The sequence below is a fragment of the Rana temporaria genome, chromosome 1, assembly GCF_905171775.1.
Source record: "Rana temporaria chromosome 1, aRanTem1.1, whole genome shotgun sequence".
Taxonomy (NCBI): domain Eukaryota; kingdom Metazoa; phylum Chordata; class Amphibia; order Anura; family Ranidae; genus Rana; species Rana temporaria.
Window position 1 is genome coordinate 147,894,881 of NC_053489.1, and position 26,222 is coordinate 147,921,102.

At 42.8% G+C, this 26,222-nt stretch overlaps 1 protein-coding gene across 1 annotated transcript in view; it reads right to left on the reverse strand.

Annotated features, from left to right (window-relative positions):
• DTWD2 (DTW domain containing 2) overlaps window positions 1-26,222 on the reverse strand; it is a 330,650-nt gene that overhangs the window by 292,493 nt on the left and 11,935 nt on the right. The window contains exon 2 of the mRNA XM_040343967.1: window positions 24,832-25,202. Within this exon, the coding sequence (XP_040199901.1) occupies window positions 24,832-25,154 (323 nt within the window). The 5' untranslated portion in view covers window positions 25,155-25,202. The remainder of the gene's footprint in view (window positions 1-24,831; window positions 25,203-26,222) is intronic.

The following is a 26,222-nucleotide window of genomic DNA, read 5'->3' on the forward strand; positions in this document are numbered from 1 at the left end:
ATGTAATGTACTAACATTGGATCGTTAGTACAGCAGCTCCAAAAAAAAACTATTAGTCTGGTACACACTATTACAGTTGTTTTAGATTTGGCTTTAGATTGCCAGGTAGGCGGTGCGAACCAAACAGATCACTCTGTATCTCATGTGCAGGAGCTATCTTTAATCAATGTTTGCTTCAAGTGGATGTAAACCCGGAAAAAAAAAATGTCATTAAAGCTTGCACCTTGTACAGTATAGGATTTAATGTCATCTGTGCCCAGTCTTGCCACAAAGAGTTAATCCAGCTCTGAGCAGTCCTCTTATCTTTTTTCAGTGAGATAAAAACAGACAGAGAAATACAATTTCCCCCCTTGCTGTGAGTGACAGGTGATTTACATATCTTGTGCAGAGCCTGAGCGAGACATTCTGTGTACTTCAGATCCCCTCCTCCTTTCTTCTGCAGCTCTCCCAGGATTGGCTCCACACCTCAGCGTGATTGGGCATGCTGAAATCATGTGGTGACCTTTCTGGGTTTTGACTGGATGTTAGTGATCATAGCAGAAGTTCAGTATAAGAAATACACAGGAGAAAATGATTGAGTGTAGAGATGGGTGGGGAGTCTACTGACATCACGACTCCACCCACTGAGCTCCAAACAGACCCACCCACAGAATCTGCAGTTTTTCGGATCTCAGTACAGACAGAGAGGAGACATTTGACAGGTAGAGATACATGCAGGAGGCATGTATATCCTTATAGATAACCACTATGGCAGTAGTTTAGAAAGGATGAGAGTGGGTTTACATCCACTTTCAGTCCATGAGATAAACCTCACCCCCTCTTGCAACAGAGTTTTACCTCTCTCCTCCACATGTATTTACCAGTTTTTAAAGGGGTTGTAAAGGTTTGTTTTTTATTTTCTAAATAGGTTCCTTAAACGCTAGTGCATTGTTGGTTCACTTACCTTTTGATGGCATTGCACAGTGGCTGCGTTTGATGGGCACAGTGGCTGCGTTTGATGGGCACAGTGGCTGCAATTTTGTTTTGTTTGTTTTTTTCGTTTGTTTGCGCCCCCCCAAAAATTTTGAGCACCAGCCGCCACTGCTGTACACAGTATATTTTAGGACACTTTTTGTTTCAGGACCACATTTGCAATGTTGTTCACTAAAAGAGGTTAAAAATGTTTACTTTAAATAGTTTTTAGCTACTCAGCTGCTGATCATACCTCTACTTTCATTGAGAAGGTCCCATGCTCCACTGGGATGCAAGTTAACAGAGCTTGCAATGTAGACAAAAATGCAGCTGCTGCTAAAACTATTAATGTACCAGCAGTACTCTCCCAACATAAAAGTTGTGGCATGGCAGTAGAAAGCTTAATTAGATCTGTTTTAGCTGCACTAAGCATAGCCAGAATCTGTACATGTCACCTTTTTCTTTAATTTGCTAATTCAGGTTAAACAGCAACACTTTAGTCAAACCAGGGTCAAACGTATACGAAAACAAAAATACACTTGCCAATCAGACTATTTCTGGCACTTTTTGTTTACAAAGTTTCAATCAGTATTGTTTTGCTAGTACACGCGATCGGATTTTCCGCCAGCAAAAGTCCGATTTGAGCTTTTGAACGGAAATTCCGACAGTGTGTATGCTCCATCGGACTTTTGCTGTCGGAATTTCCGCCAGCAAAAGATTGAGAGCTGGTTCTCAAAATTTTCAGACAGAAAAAATTCCTACATCGGAAAATACAACCCTCTGTAGAAATTTTGACCCGCAAAATTCTGACACATGCTCAGAAACAATTCGACGCAAGCTCGGAAGCATTGAACTTAATTTTCTCGGCTCGTCGTAGTGTTGTACGTCACCGCGTTCTTGACGGTCGACAGTTCAGAGATCTTTTGTGTGACCGTGTGTATGCAAGCCAAGCTTAAGCGGAATTTCTTCGTAAAAACCATCCAATGTCTTTCCAATGGAAAATCAGATCGTGATCAAGTAAATAGATAGCCAATATATCACTCTTTAAAATTCTGCATGCTTGTAGAATGGCGAAAACTATGGTACTTAAAAATCTCTATAGGAGACATTTTAAATGCCTTTACAGGTTACCCGTTTAGAGATACAGAGGCCCAGCGCTAGCGTTTTGCTCCAACGTTTGCCGCGATACCACACACGTGTGGTGTGAACAACACTTACATATGTGTGTTGCGACTTATACGATCGCTTCTGGGTGGGGAGCTTTAAATTGTTATTATTTATTTTACATTTTATTTTTATACTGTCCCTTTTATTACTTTTTTTTATCCTTTTATTCCTATTACAAGGAATGTAAACATCCCTTGTAATAGAAATAAGGGCAGCAGAACCTTTTTTATATGGGGTCAAAAAGACCCCAAATCTCTTCTTTACCTTTACAAGCAAAAGATTAAAATATATATATATATTTCTTGCTATACAAAAAAAATATTATTCACTTACAGCCTGGACCGGAAGGGACGTCATGGCATCACTCCAGTCCTCCAAGGCTATAGAGGCGAGCAAAGAGGATCTACTCTTAGATTAGGCGACCCATCAGAATGTGTAATGGAGGTGACGTTCCGTCGCCGCTATCTTGCTACACCCAGCACTGCCCCTAAAAATAAAAAACGAATGCAGGCAGCATATCTAAAGGCTGTAAGCTGCAATATATTCAGTTGTTTTCAGGTTTAGATATATTTTAGGCTAATATGAGATTTACATGGATTTGTTGCACGCCATTGTACACAATTGTTTTACTTTTCAAAAGTGTTCGATATTAGGAGTGGTTCACACTATTGCGGGTAGTTGTGGCTGTTCCCACACCCAAAATGCACTGCGGTTTAAAAATGCATGGGGCTGTCATTCTGGCACCCCTTGCATCTAACAATGCAGCTTCGCCTGCGGCCGCCTTGGTTTGACTTATCTTCCACGGAGGCGGAGCAGTGTCGCGGAGGCGTGACGTCATTCGGCGTATGCGCGGTAAGCGGGTGAAGCCGTTGGCGGCCATCTTGGTTCACCCAGTAAGCACATCTATATAAATGAAGCTGGATGCCTTCATTATGTCAGCTGCACTCGCAGGAAAAGCATCTCCTACAGCTAGAGGAGAGTCCCACTGGTTACTTTGCCATTATGAAGCCAGTTAAAGGTAAATTTATATTTATGAATTTTCTTGTCAGAGAAATAGTGTCGTAATTTTTATCCAAGTATCATGCCTATGAGTAGATTTTGTTACCTGTTTGAATATGGGTATATACATGTTGAGACGTATTAGGTTTACATGCATATAGGTATACGTTTTTTCCCCCTGTCATCTTGGTTAAGTAAAAAAAAAAAAATACACACACACACACACACACACACACACACACACACACACAGGAAAGATTAGAAGGTTACCTTTGGTTCTCCTTTCTGACAGCCGTTCCCCGCAGTCCAGTATTACAAAAAGATCCTCAACATACCACTAGGTAAGTGGCTGCAACTACCAGGTAAGTTCAAATAAAAGAGCACCCGGGGTATCCTGTTGGGGGAAAAACAGTGTTCTGTCTTTCCTCTCTTACAGCCCGCAGCAACAATCAAAACACAGAGAGGAGGATAAGAGGTCCGAAGCTCACGGTGCCTCGAAGAAAATGCACTCTTCTTCAGCCTACCCACCTCATAGCCGCAGATCTTTTTTGTCATTCAGGTAGGAAACCTCCCTCTCCACTCCGTCCTGCCCACCCCAAAGGCAGAGCCTGCTGGGTCTGCGGAAATTATGCACTTCCCAAAAAATTGGTCTGAAATTCCTGTTTCCTAGAAACAGCCAGAGATGAGGGAAAGGAGAAGCAGGAATCCCTAGCCATGTTTTTAAGCCTGATAAAAGGGACTTATTTCATGATTTGGCTTTTCCCAAGACCCTGCTACCCTTTCATCAAGTGAGGTTTCCCCAAAAACCCAGACCCAGCAAACAAACACAGGGAGCAGTGAGGTTGAAACCGGAGATGCATCAGTAGAACAAGGCCCCTCAGGGGACCAGAAGGCAGAGGAAGGACCGTTAGCGTATATCCATCTTCGCAAGCTATATCCTCCAGCCAGCCCAAACGTACAGCCTTTTGTTTCCTCACCATTGGTGGTCACCTCGGCTAGCAAGTTAGCAAAAGGTGCGACACTCCCCTCAGGGAATGCAGCATCTTTGGAAGAGATGCTGGATCACAAGATGGATGCCGACCTCAAAAGTGTTTATCAGGCAGCTGATGGGGCACGTAATTCAGCAGTCGCTTTAGCTTCAGCCTCCAAGACGACAAAGGCATGGTCTGTCAATTTCGAAATTGCCTTGAGACGGGGGGGGGGGGGCGGGGTCCAGCCAGATGATATCATTAAATCACTGGGGGAATTGACATTGGCTTTAGATTCTATGGCTGAGGCAGCTGCTGATACGCTGAAGTGTTCCGCTCTGGCCCTTCTGCATGCAGTAACTGCCAGGGAATATAGGGAGAGCCGAAGGGATCTCCGGGCTACCCTCTTAAACATAGGGAAACAGGAGGATACATCCAATTTCCCTGGGAATCAAATGCCCTTTTGAATGCCCGCCTACGTGGGACCAACAGGGGGGGGGGGGGCTCGGTTTAGAAGCTGATGCTCTACTTGGGCGAAACCCTTACGCATTCAATTCCATTGGACACTCCTGAAAAAAAATCCCAGCGCAACGACCAATACCTTTTTTTTTCCGGCTTACCAAGACCTTCAATCCATAATTTTCCGTAATTTTACTTTCCTGGTGCCTACCCATGGCAACATACACCCTCCCTTCTATATAATCCTTAAATGTTTGAGTCTAGTTACAAAAATGGTGTATGAGGGGACTCTTTCCTTTGAAGAGTTTTAATTGGTCCTGTAGGTTGGTTAGGGGCGGAGTCACCAACCATTGGTATGCTGCCATGGGTAGGCACCAGGAAAGGAAAATTACGCAAACTTAAGTATACATTTTTCCATTTGAGATCTTAGTGGAATTGGCTGGAAAAATTATTAATCAACAAACGTATTTTTTTTCTTTCAACCAACATGGCAACATCTCGGCATCAGTGCCTGTGTCTGTCCCTGTCACAGGGACAGACACAGGCATAAACTCTGAGGCAGAAGTAAACAGCCAAAAACTATGAAAGATCTTATATTTATTTTATTTTTTCCATTCTCCCATCCTCTCTACCCCTCTTTTACTACCACTCACTGAGGTTGCAGTTATATTGTTTTATTTACAGTTAATTATATTTGCAGTTATATTGGACGATACGTTTATTGTGTATATTTGTATTTACTTGTGTTTTTTTGTGTCATTTCTATAGTAAGAAACTCTGTATATAACATACTTGCAATATATGTATGGTCCTTAAGAAGCGGGGGATCCTGCGTAACGTGTAGACCAGTTACAAGTACCCATCAGATTTACATATGTTTGTATTTATTGCAAAGTTTCTTTATGCATATCTATGTTTTTAATATTGTGTCTATAGCAATGTTTTATGTGTAATACAATTTATATCGATTTTTATTTTGGTTTTGTTCTTATTTGGCATATTTAAAGTCCCTCTACACTTTTGTTTCAAAAATGCCATATTCACTTATGGGATGATACTTGAGATTGGATTTTTTGACATGCCCTCTACCTTACAGCTCTGACTCTTCTCTCCTTGAGCCCCGATGCTTGAGGTTTTGTCAAGGTTGTAGATTGCAACCGCGACCTGGTCTGAGCTGATGATCTCTTCTTCCCTTTCTTTTCTCTTTGTGGTCTTTCTTCTTTTTGTTGCATGTTTAGTATGAGTATATTACTTGTTGCCTTCCACCACTGACTAACCTGTTGGTGTTATAATCACCAATTATATATCAGACAGGAGGCTCATATCTTATGCATTATCTTTCCTTTAATAATGCCCACAGCAGAAATACAACTTTAGTGGATTTTGGTAAAAATAAAAGAACTTTTAAAACAAACTACAAGTCCCAGCAGCCCCTTGGGCCTATCAGCCAATCACGTGGTCCTTGCCAGTATATAAGGGGCTGCCCCTTTAATCACTTCCTCTTTCTTTCTGCTCACAGCAAGAAATCAGATAAGTATTATTCAAATGAGTACTATTTTAGTTGATATACATTACTTTATTCAGAGATTGTATTATTATTAGGATTCGTGGATGGGACTTGCTCCCTCCACGCTTCTAGACTATTTAGATATTGTCTATTGTATATATATATTATGTCTTCCTCCTTTTTAGGATAAAATACATATATTTCTGTTTATCATCACTGTTCTGGGAAAGGTAGTGAATCGCTAGGTTTACCATCGCTCAGACACCTGTTTGCAGCGCTAACAATAACCTAAGTTGTTTTTTTCCACCAAGACCTTTTTATTTCCCAGGCAGCGCCATTTCTCTAGCTTGGCGCCTTTTCCCTACCTCCTCACATGCTCCGCGCGCTTCTCCTCAGTTGCTCGTGTCTCTGGGGGGGGGCGTGTCGAGCAGGTCACACTTCCTCCTATCACCATCCAGTGCGCTGCGGGGGGCGTGCCCGGCGGAGCTCCGCTCCAACCTATCAACATGCAGGAGACGTAATCTCGCGAGATTACGCTCTCCTGAACGGGGGATCCTCCTATCGTACGCCACGGCTCCAGTGTGGAGTGACCTGGCGGTACGGTAGGACGTTTAGAGTATCCCCTGCGGCCCATAAAAAGAGATAATTTTCTTCTACAAAGCAATTAACCCCTGCAGCGCCTAGTCTGTGTCAGATATCCACAATATCTACTGATACACGGAAAGATTATTGCTAGAGGGCATAAATAATTATATATTCTTCCCTTAACTGCACTTCAAGTTTAATTGAGAAACCATCATGGCTGATGAGGATTGCTCTGAATTCTCTGCCATGCCAACTGAGGGAAATATTACCCCCCAGAACCCTATTTTCCTTACTGCTGCCCAGATACAGGAATTAATAAACCACTCGGTGCAAATAGCCATGGCTTCCGCCCCTGTATCACAATTGAATGCACCTGTCATGCCTGGACCCCCAGGCCGTGGTGAACCGCCCTCAAAGGGCAAAGCGACACACAAGCGCAAACATGTTCCCACAACACACGACTCCCCGGCAGGGGAAGTAAATAATGTGCCCCAGGCAGCACCCAACCCGGGCTGCCGACCCACTACCCTACCAGACTCTCACCGACCCCTGAGCCTCGGGGAGCAGCAAAAGCAGAGGCAGAAGTCCGCCAAACGGACTAAACCAGATTCCTTTGTGGACACATCAGATTCGTCCACAGGATCTGAGGCGTCAGACGCCTATGAGTCTGAGGAAGATACGGATTATGAGGGTAGTGGGCATATGGCGCCTCCTGACAATGCCACCCCTGTAACCCAGGGCAAAATTATCCTAGACGCCAGGGGAGAACCCTTCTTCGACCCAGAAGGGATTTCTCACCCCCGATCTGGCGAATGGGCCCCCCTCCCGGAGGTAGCCCAATATATTCAATACTGGGCCCGTAGGTCAGTAGATAAGAATAACCGCAGTAAGTTGAGGGCGGAGTGCCCCCGTCCCTGTATCCCGAAAAAGACGGTAGTCACCCCAGAGGTAGACCCAGTACTTCTCAGGTACCTTACCAAGCAAGGTAAATACTCCAAAAAGGGGATTGAAAGATCCTTCCGATCTATTCAGGATAGAATCCTTGACCTGTTTGGCCCAGTCACCAAAATACTGAACATTGCCGAACAGGCCTCCTCCACGGGGACCCCTGTAGACCTGGACCAACTTAGAGGTTGGGCCCAGAGAACAGTGTGCCTACTAGGCTCCGCCAATACCATCTGCTCCACGGAGCGTCGCCGCTCCATACTGATGAGGTTAGACCCTCAATTGGCCCACCTCGCAGACTCAGAACCAGGCCCTTCAGCCGAAGGTATGCTTTTTGGTGATTCACTTATTAAGGACATTAATAAGATGGTAGGATTATACACCAGTTTGGACAAAGCCCAATCATCCCTGAAGAAATCAGGGTCAACCAAGGTTTTTCCTAGGGCCGGCAGAAACAGGGGCCGTTCTGCCGGTCGCTATTCCGCAGGCAGGCAATACTTTAGAGCTCCCGCTCAGTACAGCCAGGCTCCACAATCCTACCCAATCCCGGTGGCGCAACCAGCCCCCTTCTTTCCACCTCGCGGACGACCCTGGAGAGGACGCGGAGGGAGAGGCTACCCCCGCTCAAGACCCAATACCGGTGAGTGTCACACACCCGAATCCTTGTCACATTCTCTTGGGGGGAAGGCTGAGACATTTTATCCACGCTTGGTCTGCGATTACGGCAGACGCCTGGATACTCAACACGGTGGCAGGATATCAGATAGAACTGTACTCCTTGCCAGAAATGAATGTAATGCCTCAACCCATCAAATTCTCAAACAAAAGTTCAACACTCATAGACCTAGAACTTCAGGCCCTTCTTACCAAACAGGCCGTGATAGAGGTTCACCCTGTCTCCCCGGGGTTTCTCAGCAACCTCTTTCTAGTAAGAAAAAAGGATGGCGGATTTCGCCCCGTCATAAATCTAAGGACCCTCAACCAACATGTCGTCTACCGACATTTCAAGATGGAGGGGATCCACTATTTGAGAGACTTGTTACGCCCCGAGGACTGGCTGGTAAAGGTGGACTTGAAGGATGCCTACCTCACAGTCCCCATTCATCCTGCTTCCCAACACCTCCTGCGGTTCCTTTGGAGAGACAGGTTGTGGCAGTTCACTTGCCTCCCCTTCGGACTCTCCTCCGCCCCGTGGTGCTTCACCAAATTGTTGAAGCCGGTGGTGGCGGCCTTACGGAGCAGGGGCGTCCGGTTAATCATATACCTGGACGACCTCCTCATAATGGCCCGATCTCACCACCAAGCGATGACCCATGCCACCTGGACCGTCAGACTGCTCCAGGGACTAGGTTTCATAATCAATCACGAGAAATCCATCTTGACCCCTTCACAGGAGATGGAGTTTTTGGGGTTCTTAGTGGACACCAAACACTCTCTACTTCGCTTACCCAAAGCCAAGCTAACTACTATCCGCAAGGAGATTCGTGCCATATTGTACAAACGGCGAGTATCTTTACGCGGTTTGGCCCGATTAGTAGGACTTTTATCGGCCTCTATTCAGGCCATCTTCCCGGCCCCCCTCCATTACCGAGCCCTTCAGAGACTCAAAGCGCTCCACCTGCGACAGGGTCTTCGCTATGCAGACGAAGTGCCTCTGGATGCAGAAGCGATAATAGAATTGCGTTGGTGGTTGAGTCACGCCACCGATTGGAACGGGAAGACCATCTTCAGCTCCAATCCGGATTATATTATAGAATCGGATGTGAGTCGACACGGCTGGGGGGCTCGCTGCGGAACATCCACCATAGGAGGGACATGGTCCGCAGGGGAGTCCCTGCTTCATATCAATGCGTTGGAACTCATGGCGGCCTTCTTCGCCCTCAAGAGTCTCCTTCCGAACGCCTCCAATTGTTGCGTATTGCTGCGGATGGACAATGTGACCGCAGTCCAATACGTCAACCGCCTAGGAGGTTCCAGATCCAAAGCTCTGGCGAACCTGGCAAAAGAGTTCTGGCACTTCTGCCTGGAACGCAACGTCGTTCCGCTGGCGGAATACATCCCGGGGGCCTCGAACTTGATCGCGGACTGGAATTCCAGATACCTCACGGATTCCAGCGATTGGCGACTGGATCGGACGGTATTCCTTTCTCTGTTCCGGTTATGGGGTCCTCTCTCCGTGGACCTGTTCGCATCCCGCCTCAATTGCCAACTCCCTCGCTTTTACAGATGGAGGCCGGACCCCGAAGCCCTGGCAATAGATGCCCTTCGGCAGGCTTGGCCGCGAGGGACACACTATGCGTTCCCTCCCTTCTCCATGATCCTCAGACTCCTATTGCAGGTGGCAAACCTGCAAGCCTCAGTTGTGCTGATCACTCCTTGGTGGCCAACACAACCGTGGTTTCCCCTTCTCCTGGGAATGACCATAGATCTCCCCAGACTGCTTCCCCGGGTCCCTCACCTCCTCTCCAATCCTGCAGGAGAACCCCACCCTCTGATCGTGGATCACAACCTTCATCTCCTCGCTTGGCTGATTTCGGGGTGTCAGGCGCAGATTACGACCTTTCACGAACAGCTAGGGACCTTCTCGCCCTGGCCTGGGCCCCCGGGACTAGATCGGCATACCGATCAGCCTGGGGAACCTGGGTACGTTGGTGTGATCAACGGGAAATTGATCCCGTTCACGCACCTGTAGCAATGGTGGCTAACTACCTGGCAGATTCTTTCGCATCCGGGAGATCTTATAGCTCCATTAACGTGTACCGCTCTGCGATTTCGGCCTACCACTCCCCGGTAGATTCCCTTCCAGTGGGCAAACACCCAGTGGTGTGTCGTCTCCTACGAGGCGTTAGGTTCCAACGTCCCCCTCGCCCCAGATATCAAAGCACCTGGGATGTCTCCAGGGTATTGAACATGTTTTCTACATGGGAAGATAATGATGCTCTTCCGCTAAAACTGTTGTCCTTCAAGCTCACAGTCCTTTTATGCCTTGTCTCCATCAAACGCATATCCGATGTGAGAGCCCTGGACATTTCCAGACGCCAATTCTCACCTCAGGGCGTACAGTTTTCAGTAGTTCGTAGAACAAAGACAGGGATACAATCTGTATTCTATCCCTTCTTCCCATCACATCCACGTTTATGCGTGGTTCGTTGTTTACAGACGTATGAATTACAGACGGCCCCGCTTCGGTCTCCGTCTCTATCCCAACTTCTTATTTCTTACGTCGGCCCACACCTGCCGGTTTCCTCGGCCACTCTGGCCAGATGGGTTAGATCCACCATGGGTTTGGCTGGGATTGACGTTACACGATTCGGTGCACACTCTTCCAGGGGTGCAATGGCCACGAAGGTAATCACCTCGGGAGGTTCGCTTTCGGATCTCCTGAGAGCGGCGGACTGGTCTTCCGAATCCACTTTCCGCCAATTCTATTTTAGACCGGAGGAACACGTATCTATGTCGGTTCTATAACTCGGTTGTTAATTAGATGTATGTTTGATTGTTATTGTATCTATATCTATGTATGACTTTGAACTTGCATAAGATATGAGCCTCCTGTCTGATATATAAATTGAGATTTTCCTAGCTTGTGACGGAAAATATTAGTTATATGAAGACAGGAGGCGAGTATCTTCCCTCCCGACCCAACCCTATCATGGTCTTTTTTTCTCATATTGTTCCAGGTTACTGAGGACCGCAACACGCGAGCCACGGGCTGAGCTATTCCGGAGGAATCTCCTTTGTTGTCCCCGTTGGGATCTCTACTTACTCGAGTCACCGAACCCAAATCGTTGATGGTCGGAAGACTAGTTGGAATTGAAGTTCGCGGTTTCAAGTCTTTGACAGTTCGCTCCAAGAAAGAGGAAGTGATTAAAGGGGCAGCCCCTTATATACTGGCAAGGACCACGTGATTGGCTGATAGGCCCAAGGGGCTGCTGGGACTTGTAGTTTGTTTTAAAAGTTCTTTTATTTTTACCAAAATCCACTAAAGTTGTATTTCTGCTGTGGGCATTATTAAAGGAAAGATAATGCATAAGATACTCGCCTCCTGTCTTCATATAACTAATATTTTCCGTCACAAGCTAGGAAAATCTCAATTTTTATGGACTTATGCAATGTGAGATTCTATTTGGAGGCTTTGTGCCTCTGCTCTTTATTTTAATTGAGACCAATTGATTCATTATTGCATTTTCTTGTCTGGTTAGCTTTTATGCTCAATTGTTGTGACTTTTTTTATGTGTATTTTGTACATGTTTCATACTTGTAAGCATTACTAGTTCTACTGCAAGTTCTGTAACTATTTCAGTAAAAAAATATTAAACAAGAAAAAGAAAATTGAGAAAATAAATGTGTCGTTAATCATTCCCAGCCCAGAGACCATACACACACACACACACACACACACACACACACACATATATATACAGCCTCAAGAGCAAGCAGTTATATATCAGGATTATGCCTGCAGCTGCAGGTTTGATCCTGGTATAATTTTTTATGCATGCAATCGGCTTTACTGTAGTGGTCTGAGCAGCGTTACAGTCACTGGATTACTTTTACAGAGCTTGGATATCATGTTTGTGTGCACTAAAATAAATTTAAGTGCACGTCTTCCTGAAAACTTGAGTTTAATAAAAACAGCTGTGGAAATATTGTGTGATATAAAAAAAATTTGCTACAGCCACCATATTATTCTCCGGAACCTTTTTTTTCTAACTATACAGAATAATGTTTGGGGTTCCAAGTAATTTTCCAGCAAAAAAAAAAAAAAAAGATTTTACCAGTTTGTGAAAAATTTCTAAATTGCCCCGGTAGGGAAGCGGTTATATGCCACTATGTAAATGAGTGTGGATGTCACTGTCACAGATTAAAGACAATACATAATAAACCACTTTAACAATATCAGGACACATATGTACTGTAATGTCAGCACATACATTTAGTAAATTTAGAACCTATTTTGTATGTTCCGGGTTACAAGATAATCATCTAAGTGTTAATATTAGTAACCTTTGTGCAGCGTGAAATGATTCTCCTTAATGTAGAAAATAGAAATCAATAAATCATTTTCATTCCACAGCATGCACTGATTGTATTAGTGATGTGTGACACTATTATATTTATTTTCTGTCTCACTGTATTTTCAACATAATGTAAATCAATATAACTATAAAAAGAAGTGCCCTTTGACAGCAGGTAACATTAGCAGTGCTCGGTTAGTAAACAGCTAACTGGATCCAAAAATGAAAACTACTGTCAGGACATTTGGGGTTAAAAGAATACATATAAAGTCGCACATTTTATTTTTTATATTTTTCATAGTGTTCCATATTCATATATATTATGAACAGAAGGACAGCCATTTTTCCTGTTAAAGTTTAAATTAGGTCCTTAGGCATGAATAGACATTGTTCTTAGGTTGTAAGGAGTCCGGCTGTACCATCTCTAAGGTCATATCCCTTTTGGGTTTGACACTTATAAGATAAGAGAATGGTAAGGAGCTCTGGTTTCATATGAATTCAAAGGCCTTGCACAGCATGACACAAAACAACTGGTATTGTCTTTGTACAATGAGACCAAAGGGGCTTATTCACAATGACGGTGGGATTATATATCTTAATTGTTTATTTATAATACCTTCACAGTATATCTATGTACTAATTATATATATATATATATATATATATATATATATATATATATATATATATATATATATATATATATATATATATATATATATATATATATATATATATATATATATATATATATATAAACCAGTTTAATACATAGACATTACTAGGGTCCCAAGTATAAGATCCTATAATAGCTTAAAAGTATTAGAGACTGCTTAGCTTAAATTCCAATATCAGTTCAAAGGAACTTCCCAGACCATTTGTGTTGACCATAAACCTTATCGAAATCATAATTTGAGAAGTTGCCGAAGTGTCTGGGTTTGTTGTCATTTGTTTGACATATAAAACAATTTATGGTGCTATACCAAGCCAGAGGTCAAAGGGGATGATAAATTAAGACTGACACTGGACGACCCTAAAATTAGGAATTATTCCTTATACAACACCGCTCCTACAGGTTAATAGTGGCATTACTCAAAATGGCCGCATAAGTAGTTGCTATGGTCACCCATCAAAACATATTGTCATGTGACATCGTCAGTCACGTGATAGTGAAATACACACCCACTTCTTGGGGAGATAAAAAGTGATTGCAGAGGACAGGAGATCTTGATCTGATCTGGATCTCTGGGAGAGAGCTTGGATGGATCTTTGAGGGTCGCCGATGGGACAGCTCTCACTCTCTATCTCTGAAGGCTATCTCGCCATCTTTGGAAGGAGAGATGGAACGCAAAGATGTAGGGGGTTGAAAGAAGTCTTCTCAAACAGAAAGAACTCTAAAATACTGGTAATATATCATTTTAATTATTACCATTTAGGTAATTGGAGGTTTTTCGCATACACATAACTAAAACCATTTAAATATACTTGGCAAAAATAATTTGGATTATATTATTTTTAACTGCAGTATGAAATAATTATATTTGCGACATACGCAAATTATGTTCGTCTTTAAAAAGCTAAATAGCGACATTTGTACTATGTTTTTAGGGTGATGTCTATGAAAATAAATTCTCTCTAAATTTAAAATAAGCTTGTCTGCATTGCAGAGCTTGTGTACAATATGGCATTTGTTCTGTACACATATATAAGGAGTATTAAGCAAGAGATCTGTTTGGTATTGAGAAGAGATAACATAATGTAGACAAAAGCGGTTTACCTAGAGTCCGTGGAAATCACGGGAAGGTTATTTCACTGAGAGTTAACAAGGTTTTAAATATACAAGTATGATTTAAGTTTGGTACTGTGAATATATCTTCTCAAATAATGTAAATATTATCTGAACATTCAACCATCATGTATCTCTGATTGTAGAAGTATATCAATTATTTGTTTTATCACGAATTGTACCTGATTTTAATTTTTGCACTATATCTTTAGTTAATAAATATATATATTTTAAATATTTATTTGTGTTACTTGTCCTCAAAATAGCACGGATAAAAGAATTTGATTTCTTGTATTGTAGGAAAAGTGTATATCTCCCAAAGCACAGATTTACATATTTCCATAAAAACAATAATTTTATTTTTCAGTATAAACATTCTGACAGTATGTGTAGGCAATACGCCGAGATACGTCAATGGTTCTGGCACTACTGTAACATTTGAAACCAACGTAAGCCTTGCAAGCTTCTACAAAATTGATCTTTATTACTTTAGATGAACACTGGACTATATAATTATGGTCAGAATTAGTAAACCTCCTGCAGCATTAAAGTGACTAAACTCCAAACTAAAAAAATAAATAAAAAAAAAAATTATATTCAGGTATGTGTAGCGCTATTCACGTAAGGGGCGCTCAAAGATTCTGTACCCCACTGGTTGGCTTGAGCTTGCAAGGCCTCCGACAACTCTGACACTCTGGGTTCTGACATTTCTGTTGTAAACAAAGAAACTTAAAAGGCACACTGATGCAAAGTGAACCAGTTAGATTTGTTTACTGGCAGATTTATGTCACATGTATTCAGCAACAGAGAATTTGTGACATGCAAAAGAAAAGATAAGGTCAATAAGCTTGACGACCAAGCCAGTTAAGAAAATAGACAAACCAATCTAACAACATACAACCAGCAGAATGTAACCCTGAACAGGGTCTATGGCTACAGGCCAAAAAGTTTAGAGGAAAGACTAGACTTCCGTCAGACCTCTTCCTTCTAACCCAGTGGTTCTCAACCTTTCTAGGGCCGAGACCCCCTGATAAAATTTCTTAAGTTGTGGGGACCCTTAACAGTAACATTTTTGTAGCGTGGGTTGTCGGCACCCAAGGCAAGACAAGCACCCCTAACTCACAGACATTTAGCTCTCCCTGAGTCCCTTCCACTCGTACCGTATTAAAACCCCTTATGGTACATTTTAGGATGTTCCACTCTTTGCTCTCCTTTCTTTCCCCTTTATTCCTCTCTATCCTAATTTCTTTTTTTTCTCCTCATTTCTCTAGCCTTTTTTCTTGTTCTTAATCTTTCCTTTTTTTCTTTGTCCCCCCCCCCTTTTCCTTGTCCCTTCACTGTATTCTCCCTTTTTTCTTACTCTTACTGCTTGGTGGGGGGGGGGGATGTGGAGGAGTTCTGATCAGCCAACTTAGGTGCTCTTGATTAAGGTCATCTGCTGATCTGAGAACTGTAGTGGGGACTTTTAATGGCAACTCTAATCACAGGAAGTGTTACTCACTATGTCTCCGGCTTCACTGTGTCCCCAGCTCTGTGGTGTCTTGTAGCAGTGACACCTATGCCAAAATCAGGAGATGGGGTCTCCTCCAGCCCCTCCCACTTCACATTCCTCACCAGTCAGCTGACCTCTAGTCTCTGCCCCCCAGCCATGCCGTGGACTGAATGGGTGGCTGTGAAGAGACCAAGTGGGTGGCTGCGGGCTCCAGGGACAGTCCAGGATTTGGTGACCCCTGGCAAATAGTTATTCGACCCCCGGAGGGGTCCCAACCCCCAGGTTGAGAACCACTGTTCTAACCCTTGGCACCACAGTCCCAATAATGTATGAACTCTAAGGCCCCTTTCACACTGGGGCGGTTTGTAGGCGCTATTGTGCTAAAAATAGCGCCTGCAAACTGACCTGAAACAGCGGCTGCTGTTTCTCCAGTGTGAAAGCCTGAGCAGCCGCATCTTTGAAGCGGTGAAGGAGCGGTGCGTTTACCTTCTTCCCATTGAAAGCAATGGGAAACCGCCGCTATACTGCCTGCAATGCACCTTTCAAGCGCATTGTGGGTGGTATTAACCCTTTTTCGGCCGCTAGCGGTGATGAAACAGAACCGCTAGTGGCCGAATACCGCCACAATTCCGATGGTAATGCGCCGCTAAAAATAACGGCGATTTACTGCCATCGCACCTCCCGCCCCAGTGTGAAAGGGGCCCAAATTCACATAAAGCAAAACAACTCTAGAGTCCTTATTCCAATTCTCTAATTGGTAGAGTCCTTGGTTGCTCTGTGTCCTGGCAGGTTAGACGAACACTAATGCCCTGTACACACGATCGGTTCGTCTGATGAAAACGGAGCGATGGAACGTTTTCATCGGATGAACCGATCGTGTGTGGGCCCCATCAGTTTTTTCCCCATCGGTGAATAGCTGTCTCTGAGGAGTTTTTAAAGGAACCTTTATAAAGGAGGATTTCTTTTGAGGATTTGGTCGATCTGGTTGTCTGCTTGTTATGACTACCTGGTAATTCAGGAGTCGGTTTCTGGAGGTGAGAGTACCTAGAGAGCCTTGGGTGGAGGGATTGTCACCTTTTGTGGATCTTCTCACTGGTGGATCATCTCTTATGGAATCTTTCACTTGCTACATGCTTATCGCCTATTTATTCACACTTGATTGTTACATGGACTTCACTGATGATTATTATTATTAATTACAGTGATGTTTCACGCTTAGATTTAATTTCATAGTTTTATATTTTGCGCTGCACTTTTTTTCGTTATATCTTTGTTACTGGAATTTGTGTTATTCTTTTAGTGTTCAGCTTGCATAAGAAGGAAGTGGGGTTCTATTTCTATATTTTTGTGCTGATTGCATCTGATTTCAGACTTTTAGGGCATAGTTACATAGTTGGTAAAATTGAGCAAAGACACCAGATGTGGAGAAACCAGAGTTTTGCAAAGTTGTAGAATTATAGTTTTATCTCTTGAGTAAATACCCTTTTAATGCATGCCAATATTCTGCTAGCTTTGCTTTTTTACTCTACTCACTATGTGTCGCTTGTGGTCTATTTTAGATGCCCTGATAATGCTCCTACATGCATGACAAAATTCTCAACATTTTTATAATTGAATTTGAATTGATTTCAGTGTACTATATGTGTCGTTTAACCAGAGATTAGGTTCTTGAATCGCTACCATAAGCAGTAGATATTTTAATCACTCCTGACATACATCACTAAAATCAATAATGTCAGGGGGGCAAGGCTCTTATATATAAGGCAAACCAGGTCATTTCAAAGTTAATTATATATTAGGTTTGAGTGTGAAAGGTAAAATGAACTGCCATATAGACCCCAGACAGCCTACGCTGTCCTAGACATTTTTGACTCTGGCTAGTTGATATGATAATTCTGCATTGATCTGGAATATGAATACAGCCCAGAGGTTTCAATTTCACTACCGGCATACTTGTTCTAACATAGCGACATATGAAGAAAACATTTCTGCTGCTTGCTACATTTTCCTGGCTGATTGTTATTGTTTCTTACAAAGAACTATGGGCCAGATTCACAGAGGAGATACGACGGCATATCTCCTGATACACCGTCATATCTCTGAGAGTATCTATGCGGCTGATTCATAGAATCATTTCCGCATAGATAGCCCCAAGATCCGACAGGTGTAATTGACTTACACCGTCGGATCTTAGGATGCAATACTTCAGCCGCCGCTGGGGGGAGTTTGCGTCATATTCCAGCGTTGGGTATGCAAATGAGGATTTACGGCGATCCACAACGTTTTTTCCCGTCGTCGCTAGTAATTTTTTCCCGTCGCAATTTTACACCTGCTTTAACATGGCTTAATTTTAGTCGAGCCATGTTAAAGTATGGCCGTCGTTCCTGGGTCGAATTTCTAATTTTTTTTGTTTTGGAGTAAGACGTCCGGGAATACGAATGGACGCTACGCACGTCGCCGTTCTAAAAAATGACGTCACTTCGCGCAAAGCACGGCGGGAATTCCAAAACGGAGCATGCGCAGTATGTCCGGCGCAAGAGCGCGCCTAATTAAAATGGTGCCCGCCCTATTTGAATTGGGCGGGCTTGCGCCGGACGAGTTTACGATACACCGCCACAAGTTTCCAGGTAAGTGCTTTGAGGATCAGGCACTTACACTGAAAACTTGCGGCGGTGTAACGTAAACGGCTTACGTTACACGGCCGCAATTCTTCGTGAATCTGGCCCTATGACACCAGGTGGTATCAGTTGAGCACAAAGAGATTCAGGTTTATATATTTCTATGTACAAAAAGCATTTCAGTGCGCTTTTTTTTTCTGCATCAAAAACACATGGAATGTAGGTTATATGGATTCTAATGGCATAGTTCACATCAGTGTGGTCAGTTTCAGGGCGTTCCAGTTCCAGGAAAAAATAAAAAATAAAGTAGAACACTGCATTTTTTCTGCACTGGACTGGAACGCAGTAAAACGCATCAAAACAGAACGGAATGCAATGGAAAGCATCAAAAACGCACAAAAAAAAAACCCCATCTAGAATGCATCCGGAAACGCATTAAAAAAATGCACCAGAATACATCAAAATTGCACATGGAGGAACACATCAGGAACGGATCTGGAGTGCGTTTTTTGTGGTGTGAACCAGCCCTTATTGTATATACAACACACCAGCAATTCAATCATACAATCTCAATTCTTGCTGCACAGGTCTTAAAATAGAGAAGTAGGCCAAACTCTTTTACATTTACAGTGTAACCATGGTTTACGAGTAACGCAATTAACAAGCATTTTGAATAACGGGCGACTTTTATTTCTTAATTCTGACTCGTTTTGCAAGTGTTGTCTCGCAAAACGAGCAGAATTCAAGCTAATGGGGCATGCAGTACCGCATTTGGTCAGAGGTGCGGGGGTGCCCGAGCCGAGCAGACCCGTTCAAAAATACTTGGAAAAACTCAGAAATATTCAATTCCCGAGCCTTTCCTGAGTTCAGCCGAGCTGTCCCCGAGCCTTTTCAAATATTTCCGAGGCTCTCTGGCACCCCCCACCTCTGGCCACATGCGGTATTGCATGCCATAGTCTCAGCTGACTCTGGGTCACAGACGAATATTAGTACAGTGGAACCTTGGATTACGAGTATAATCCGTTCCAAGAGAATGCTTGTAATCCAAAGCACTCGCATATCAAAGCGAGTTTCCCCATAGAAGTTAACGGAAACAAAAATTAGTTCCGCATTGGCTTCTATGGGGAAACTCGCTTTGATATGCAAGTGCTTTGGATTACAAGCATTCTCCTGAAATGGATTATGCTCGTAATCCAAGGTTCCACTGTACCAATATTCTTCTGTGACCCAGAGTCAGCTGAGGCAGTAGACCGCTATCAATGGACAAGAAGAAAAATGTCCCATGTTTGGGACAAAACGTGTTGAGATATTGTTGGGATCTACCCAGCCGATGCTGGAAGTGCAGAGATTGACACTCACTGCTCTCCACTGCAAGCGGACTGATCTGTGGTCATAGAGACAATTTGAGACAGCTTAAGTGTCATCTGGATGCATGTTCGTTTGTATATGTTTTTTTTTTACTAACACCAACATCCTTTAAGGTAAAATTGTAGGTATCCCCAGAAATGTACATGAAGCATTTAATCTTTGGTGAGGTACATTATAAGGGTGCTGTATTTGATAAATTCTTTGTAGCTATAATACCTTGCCTGGAGAGCATTGTTTTTCTAGCGGTGCACCAAAATGAAATTTCTGCACTGAAACCGAAAATTCAGGATGCCCTTGCCAAAAACCGAAATGGACAGTTTTTAAAAAATATATTAAAAGTATTATATTCAACTTTTTAATTAATAGTTTTTGAAGTGCTTTAGTGTAAAAAAAAAAGTGCAAGCTCAAGAAAAATGCATCCCTTTGAATTCAATGTATCTCTTCGCACTGGTTGTGCTTCCACTGCCACATTTTCGGTGCATATTTGGTCAGTTACCAAAAACGCACCTCCCCAATGAAATGCATTAAAATCGCTGAAAAAATCTCATGTTTTTCTGTACTTTTTTTTCCCTATCTGGATACGCCAAGAACCCATAATTTTTGGAGGCCGATATATCAGTGCATCCCTAGTTTTTGTCTTCAGCAAAAAAATCTTTTTACCTCTTTTCACTACTGGCAAGTTTGATTTAAATGGTAACTAAATCCACAAAGAAAAATGTAATATATTGTAGCTTAACAATCCTTATATATGGTGGTGGCATTCATTTTCTTTTTTTCATGCTAACACAGAAAATACCTGTTAACATAGCTAGAAATGCATTGTCTTGGTCACTTCCTGTGAGCTTAGAAGAAAGAACAAACATCCTTATGTTTATTGCGTAAAATACTAGTCCCATCAATCAAATAGAGATGAACAAAGGCAGATACAGTGGGCCAGATCCACAGTCAGCGGCGTAATTTTAGGCAGGCGTAGTGTATCGTAGTTACGCTACCGCTACTTTGAGAGGCAAGTGCTGTATTCACAAAGCACTTGCCTCTTAAGTTACGGCGGCGTAGCGTAAATCTCTCGGCGTAGGGGCGCGGAATTCAAATGATGAACAGGGGGGGCGTGTTTTATGTAAAATAAGCTTGACCCCACGTATATGACGCTTTTTTCGAAAGGGCGCATGGGCGTGCATGCTCAGTATCACGTCGAATTTTCAAATTAAATTACGCCCGCTCAATGCCTAGACGAAGTGAACATAATTTACGCAAAGCCCTATTCGCGAACGTTTTACGCAAACGACGTACACGACAGAAAAAACAACGCTGGCCTGGCGTCCATACTTAACATTGCGTACGCCTCATAGAGCAGGGGTAACGTTACGCCGAAAAAAGCCTTACCTAAACGACGTAAAAAAATGCGCCGGCGGACGTACGTTTGTGGATTGGCGTATCTAGCTAATTTGCATACTCGACGCGGAAATCGACGGAAGCGCCACCTAGCGGCCAGCGTAAATATGCACCTTAGATCCAACGGCGTACTAAGACGTACATCAGTCGGATCTAGCCCAGCTTCAGGCGTATCTTGTTTTGTGGATACAAAACAAAGATACGCTGGAGCAACCTAAAAGTTACGTGGCGTATCAATAGATACGCCAGCGTAACTTCTTTGTGGATCTGGCCCAGTATGTTTAAATTCCAACCTGGGTGACAACCATGGTTTCTTCAGTAGAAAAAGTGGGAGGAGTGAGCGTAGCCAACCAAGAAAAGAAAGTGCGTTATTTACAGTATCAGCAGTTGAAAAAAAAAAAAAAAGGACTGGTATGCTGCAATATATTATATTTTTGCTTTTGGGCTTAGATAAGCACATTTGGTGCATGAAGTGCTTTCACTGCACTTGACTCTAACTAGGCTTAAACAAGAGGCTTTTAGAACAGGGTCTGACAAATTTGCTTGGAATCTAGGAGCCAGCTAAAAAGGTTAGGAGCCAGAAACGCGCCCCGTCCCGACGAGCTTGCGAGCAGAAGTGAACGCATACGTGAGTAGCTCTAAGAAGAAAAATGTTACTGCGCTGATCCAATTATCCAGAGGTATTTAATCTCTGGGAATATGGACATAAGTGAAATATCAGGGCCACAATGTACCCAATCTTAAGTGTGAATAACCTGAATACAAACAATAAAAAATATAAGAAATATATGAGTCATACAAATGTGACACAGTGATTTCAAACTTAAATCATATATCTATATCCCCTGAGGCTGTTTGGACACACACATTGAGGGTGCAGTACACCAGCGCGCACGGACCCCTTGTAGCAATACATGCGGAGCACAGCGGGGCAAGCACACCTCTTAGGACGCCACTTAAATGCTGGTCAGCGGCTTTTAACGGTTGACACTGCCAAAGACACTCAGTGCCGGTCAGAGGCACTTTATATTGTAAGTGTTATATTTTTTTACCTTTTTTAAATAAATACATATTTTAATATACTACACCATGATGAGCCCCTTGTTTTTGAGGAATTGATGACACCTTGTAAAAGGGAAAAGGAGGCAACACCCACTGACCGACAAAGAAAAGACACCACTTTGGAGCCTAATAATATCTGGGGTCTGGTGAGTGTTGATTTTAACCATTGGTGATGGTGGCACATCTTTGTCGGGTGGAAGAGATAGCGGCACTTTCCTGTACACAGCATTACCAACATTGAACCTTGTGTTTGCTGGAACCTATTGTATAAGAGCAAGATTGCCTGTCATTTGGACTATTTTTAAGTGCAGCCAGCACATTGCACATTTGTATGGTTGTTTGATAATTATTTCACTTTTATTGATATTTATTTTATTTTGTTCCAATATCGGTTATTGGACAACTCACGGTGCAGTTGGCATACTGCATATTGTGTTTTTACACACACATATATATAATATTTTTTTTTGTAATATCTTTCGTATTGTTTTCACTATTTGGTTGGTCAGTAGCAGCAACAGCCATTTTTCTCATAGAAGCACTGTGGCATAGGGATTGTATGCTGACACACTGATCTAGATATATGATTTAAGTTTGAAATCACTGTGTCACATTTGTATGACTCATATATTTCTTATATTTTTTATTGTTTGTATTCAGGTTATTCACACTTAAGACTGGGTACATTGTGGCCCTGATATTTCACTTATGTCCATATTCCCAGAGATTAAATACCTCTGGATAATTAGATCAGCGCAGTAACATTTTTCTTCTTAGAGCACTATTGAGCCCCACTAAGGGCACACAGTACTGCAGCAGATCACGGTTCACATTTATTTATTTATTTCCTTTTGCGCCGGTGACACTCAACCAATTGCATACATGAGTAGCGCCCGCATATGAAATCGGTGTTCAAACCACACACGTGAGATATCGCCGCGATTGGTAGAGCGTGAGAAATAATTCTAGCTCTAGACCTCCTCTGTAACTCAAAACATGAAACCTGTAGAATTTTTTAAACGTTGCCTATGGAGATTTTAAAGGGTAAAAGTTTGTCGCCATTCCATGAGCAGACACAATTTTGAAGCATGACATGTTGGGTATCAATTTACTTGCGTAATATTATATTTCACAAAATAAAAATAAAAATTGGGCTAACTTTACTGTTGTTTTTTTTTTATTATTAAAAAAGTGTATTTTTTCCCCCAAAAAAAGTGCGCTTGTAAGACCGCTGCACAAATACCGTGTGACAAAGTATTGCAACGACCACCATTTTATTCTCTAGGGTGTTATAATAAAAAAAAAAAAATTATATTATATATAAATAAAATGTTTGGGGGTTCTAATTAGAGGGAAGAAGATGGCAGTGAAAACACAGGGGAAGCTCCATTAGCATTGCTGGTTGTCTTGTCATACCAAAGGCCACCACAAGATGATGCCAGATCACAGAAGGAAGCATAGGCCTGCAGAAGGCCACAGTATCAATTACACGGCCCGACGCGATCGCGTGGCGGGGGTGCACGGAGACACAGGATGGGGTATCCTGTGTCTCCGTGGGCCCCCCGCCGCGCAATCGCGTTGGCTGGTATTTGAGGTCGCGGCTTTGCAGGCCTATGCTTCCTTCCCCAGGCGTCAGGTCGGTAATTCAAGTCACAATTGCGACCTGGCGCCCGTATTTCGTCGAAAACCCTGTTTTAGGAGATAGGTACAGTCCTTGATGGGAAGACTACAGTCCTTGATGGGAAGACTACATCTTTGTCAGGATCAAATTCTTTCCAAATGTTTTTTTAGGGTGCATGGACTAAACAGTGGCGATTTTCATGCTAACATTTTCAATTAAACAATTTTTATTAAAGTCGTACTAACACATAAACTAAATGCAAAACGTTTTTTGAGTGGAAATGGATTAGAAAACTTGCCAGGTTTTACTGCTGTCTGTCTGTGTCCCCATTAGTGAGACTCGCCCTCTCCAATTGTTCTGTTTACCATTAAAGTAAAAGAAAAAAGTAAGAGGGGAAATCTTCTAAAAGGGACACTCTCCAAGGAATTCCCTTAATTTGTCGAGATATCCTCTCACTTCCTGTTTGGCTATGGAACAGGAAGTGAAGGTAAATCTCTGCAATAGGAAATAAGACGGCGGAAAAAATTGACAGGGGTTGCAACCGTCCCTTACTCTATACAAAATAAAAAAATAAAGTTTTGTGTATAGTTCTACGTTAAATCCTTAGTACATCAGAGCCTGTCACTAAAATTGACATTACAAACTAGCAGATAGTAAGAGAAAGTGTCAAAACAGAGCACTGCTATATAACATTTCCCTAACGCTCATGAAGGGCCTTTACCCTAAACCCCAGATGAACACAATACACAAATTGAGCATAGTGCCCTCTGTTACCTGTTTGTGCCAGTTTGTAATTTATGTTAAGGAGACAGATTCATATTATAGCTCCACTCCATATCAATAGCATGAATAGAGGTCAAAAACTGAAAAGTAAACAAGGAAAGAGATCTTACCTGCATCTTGAACAGAGAGCTCTTTTGGATATACTGCTTTCTACAGGAAGGGAAGACAGTCCCTGAATGGCTGATTCTTCATCTGATAAGAACCCGTTTGCTTCATCTGTATTACATGAATCCCTGAATACTCCTTCTAAGTCTAAATTACAAAGAGCATTGCTTGACTCTTCAGATGAATGCTCCTGGCAACCTAAATCCTGAGTCACAATTGAGCAAGAATCACCACTAATATTATCAGAAGAGTCACAATGACCAAGTGTAATCTGGAGAACTTTATCACACAAAGTGGATTCAATGCTCTGTACTGCGTCTTCTGCCATTTTTATTCCAAGGTACTTTCAACCGTCCAAACTACGAACGCTGAATGCCTGCAAATTAAAAAAGTACATCATTACAAACAAGGTACAGATCAACTGAGATATTTCATATTATATGGAAATTACTTCATTTGCTATTTTGCTTTTAAACGCGTCCCTTTTTTTTTTTAGATAGAAATTATTTCACCTATCCAACAAAGCCATAAAGTTTTCTACTTTGTTAAAAGGTTATTAAAAAGGGAACTTCAGACTTTAATTGAAAGTCAGCAGCTACAAATACATGTTTACTAAGGAAAGCTGGCTACAGGAGAGTCAGGACACTCTACAGTGCAGATAGAGAAAAGAGCTGTGTGTTAGTGGGCATCCTGACTCGCCTGTAGACCAAGGGAGGGGGCGACACTCCACACCAGGGAGAAAGCCTTGCATTACTGTGTGGAGTTACAGTACAGACAGAAGAACAGGAAGTGAGGATTTCTCAGAAGAAATAAGGACATTTAAAAGCAAAATCTAAGGATAAGGTAAGTGAAGGAGGAATGCACTATGGTAAAGGAAGCAATTTAGGAAAAAAAATTCTACCTTTACAACCCCTTTAACTGCTTGCCGACCAGCCGCCGTAGTTATATGGCGGGAAGTCGGCTCTGCTGGGCGAGATCATGTAGATCTACGTCATATCACCGAGCAGCCAATATGGGCGTGCGCACGCTGCCGGAGGCGCACACCGCCCGCTCGCCCGACACCGACGTGCGTGCCCGGCAGGCGCGATCACCGCCGGGCAACCGCGATCACTTGTTACAGAGCGAGAAACGGGAGCTGTGTGTGTGTAAACACACAGCTCCCGGTCCTGTCAGGGGGAGAAATGCCTGATTGTCTGTTCATATAATGTATGAACAGCGATCAGTCATTTCCCCAAGTCAGTCCACCCCCCCCCTTTAGTTAGAACACACTCAGGGAACATACTTAACCCCTTCCTCGCCCCCTAGTGTTAACCCCTTCCCTGCCAATGGCATTTTTATATTGATTGATTTTAATTGATTGATTTTAATATTTCTTTACAGCGCCACATACACCCTG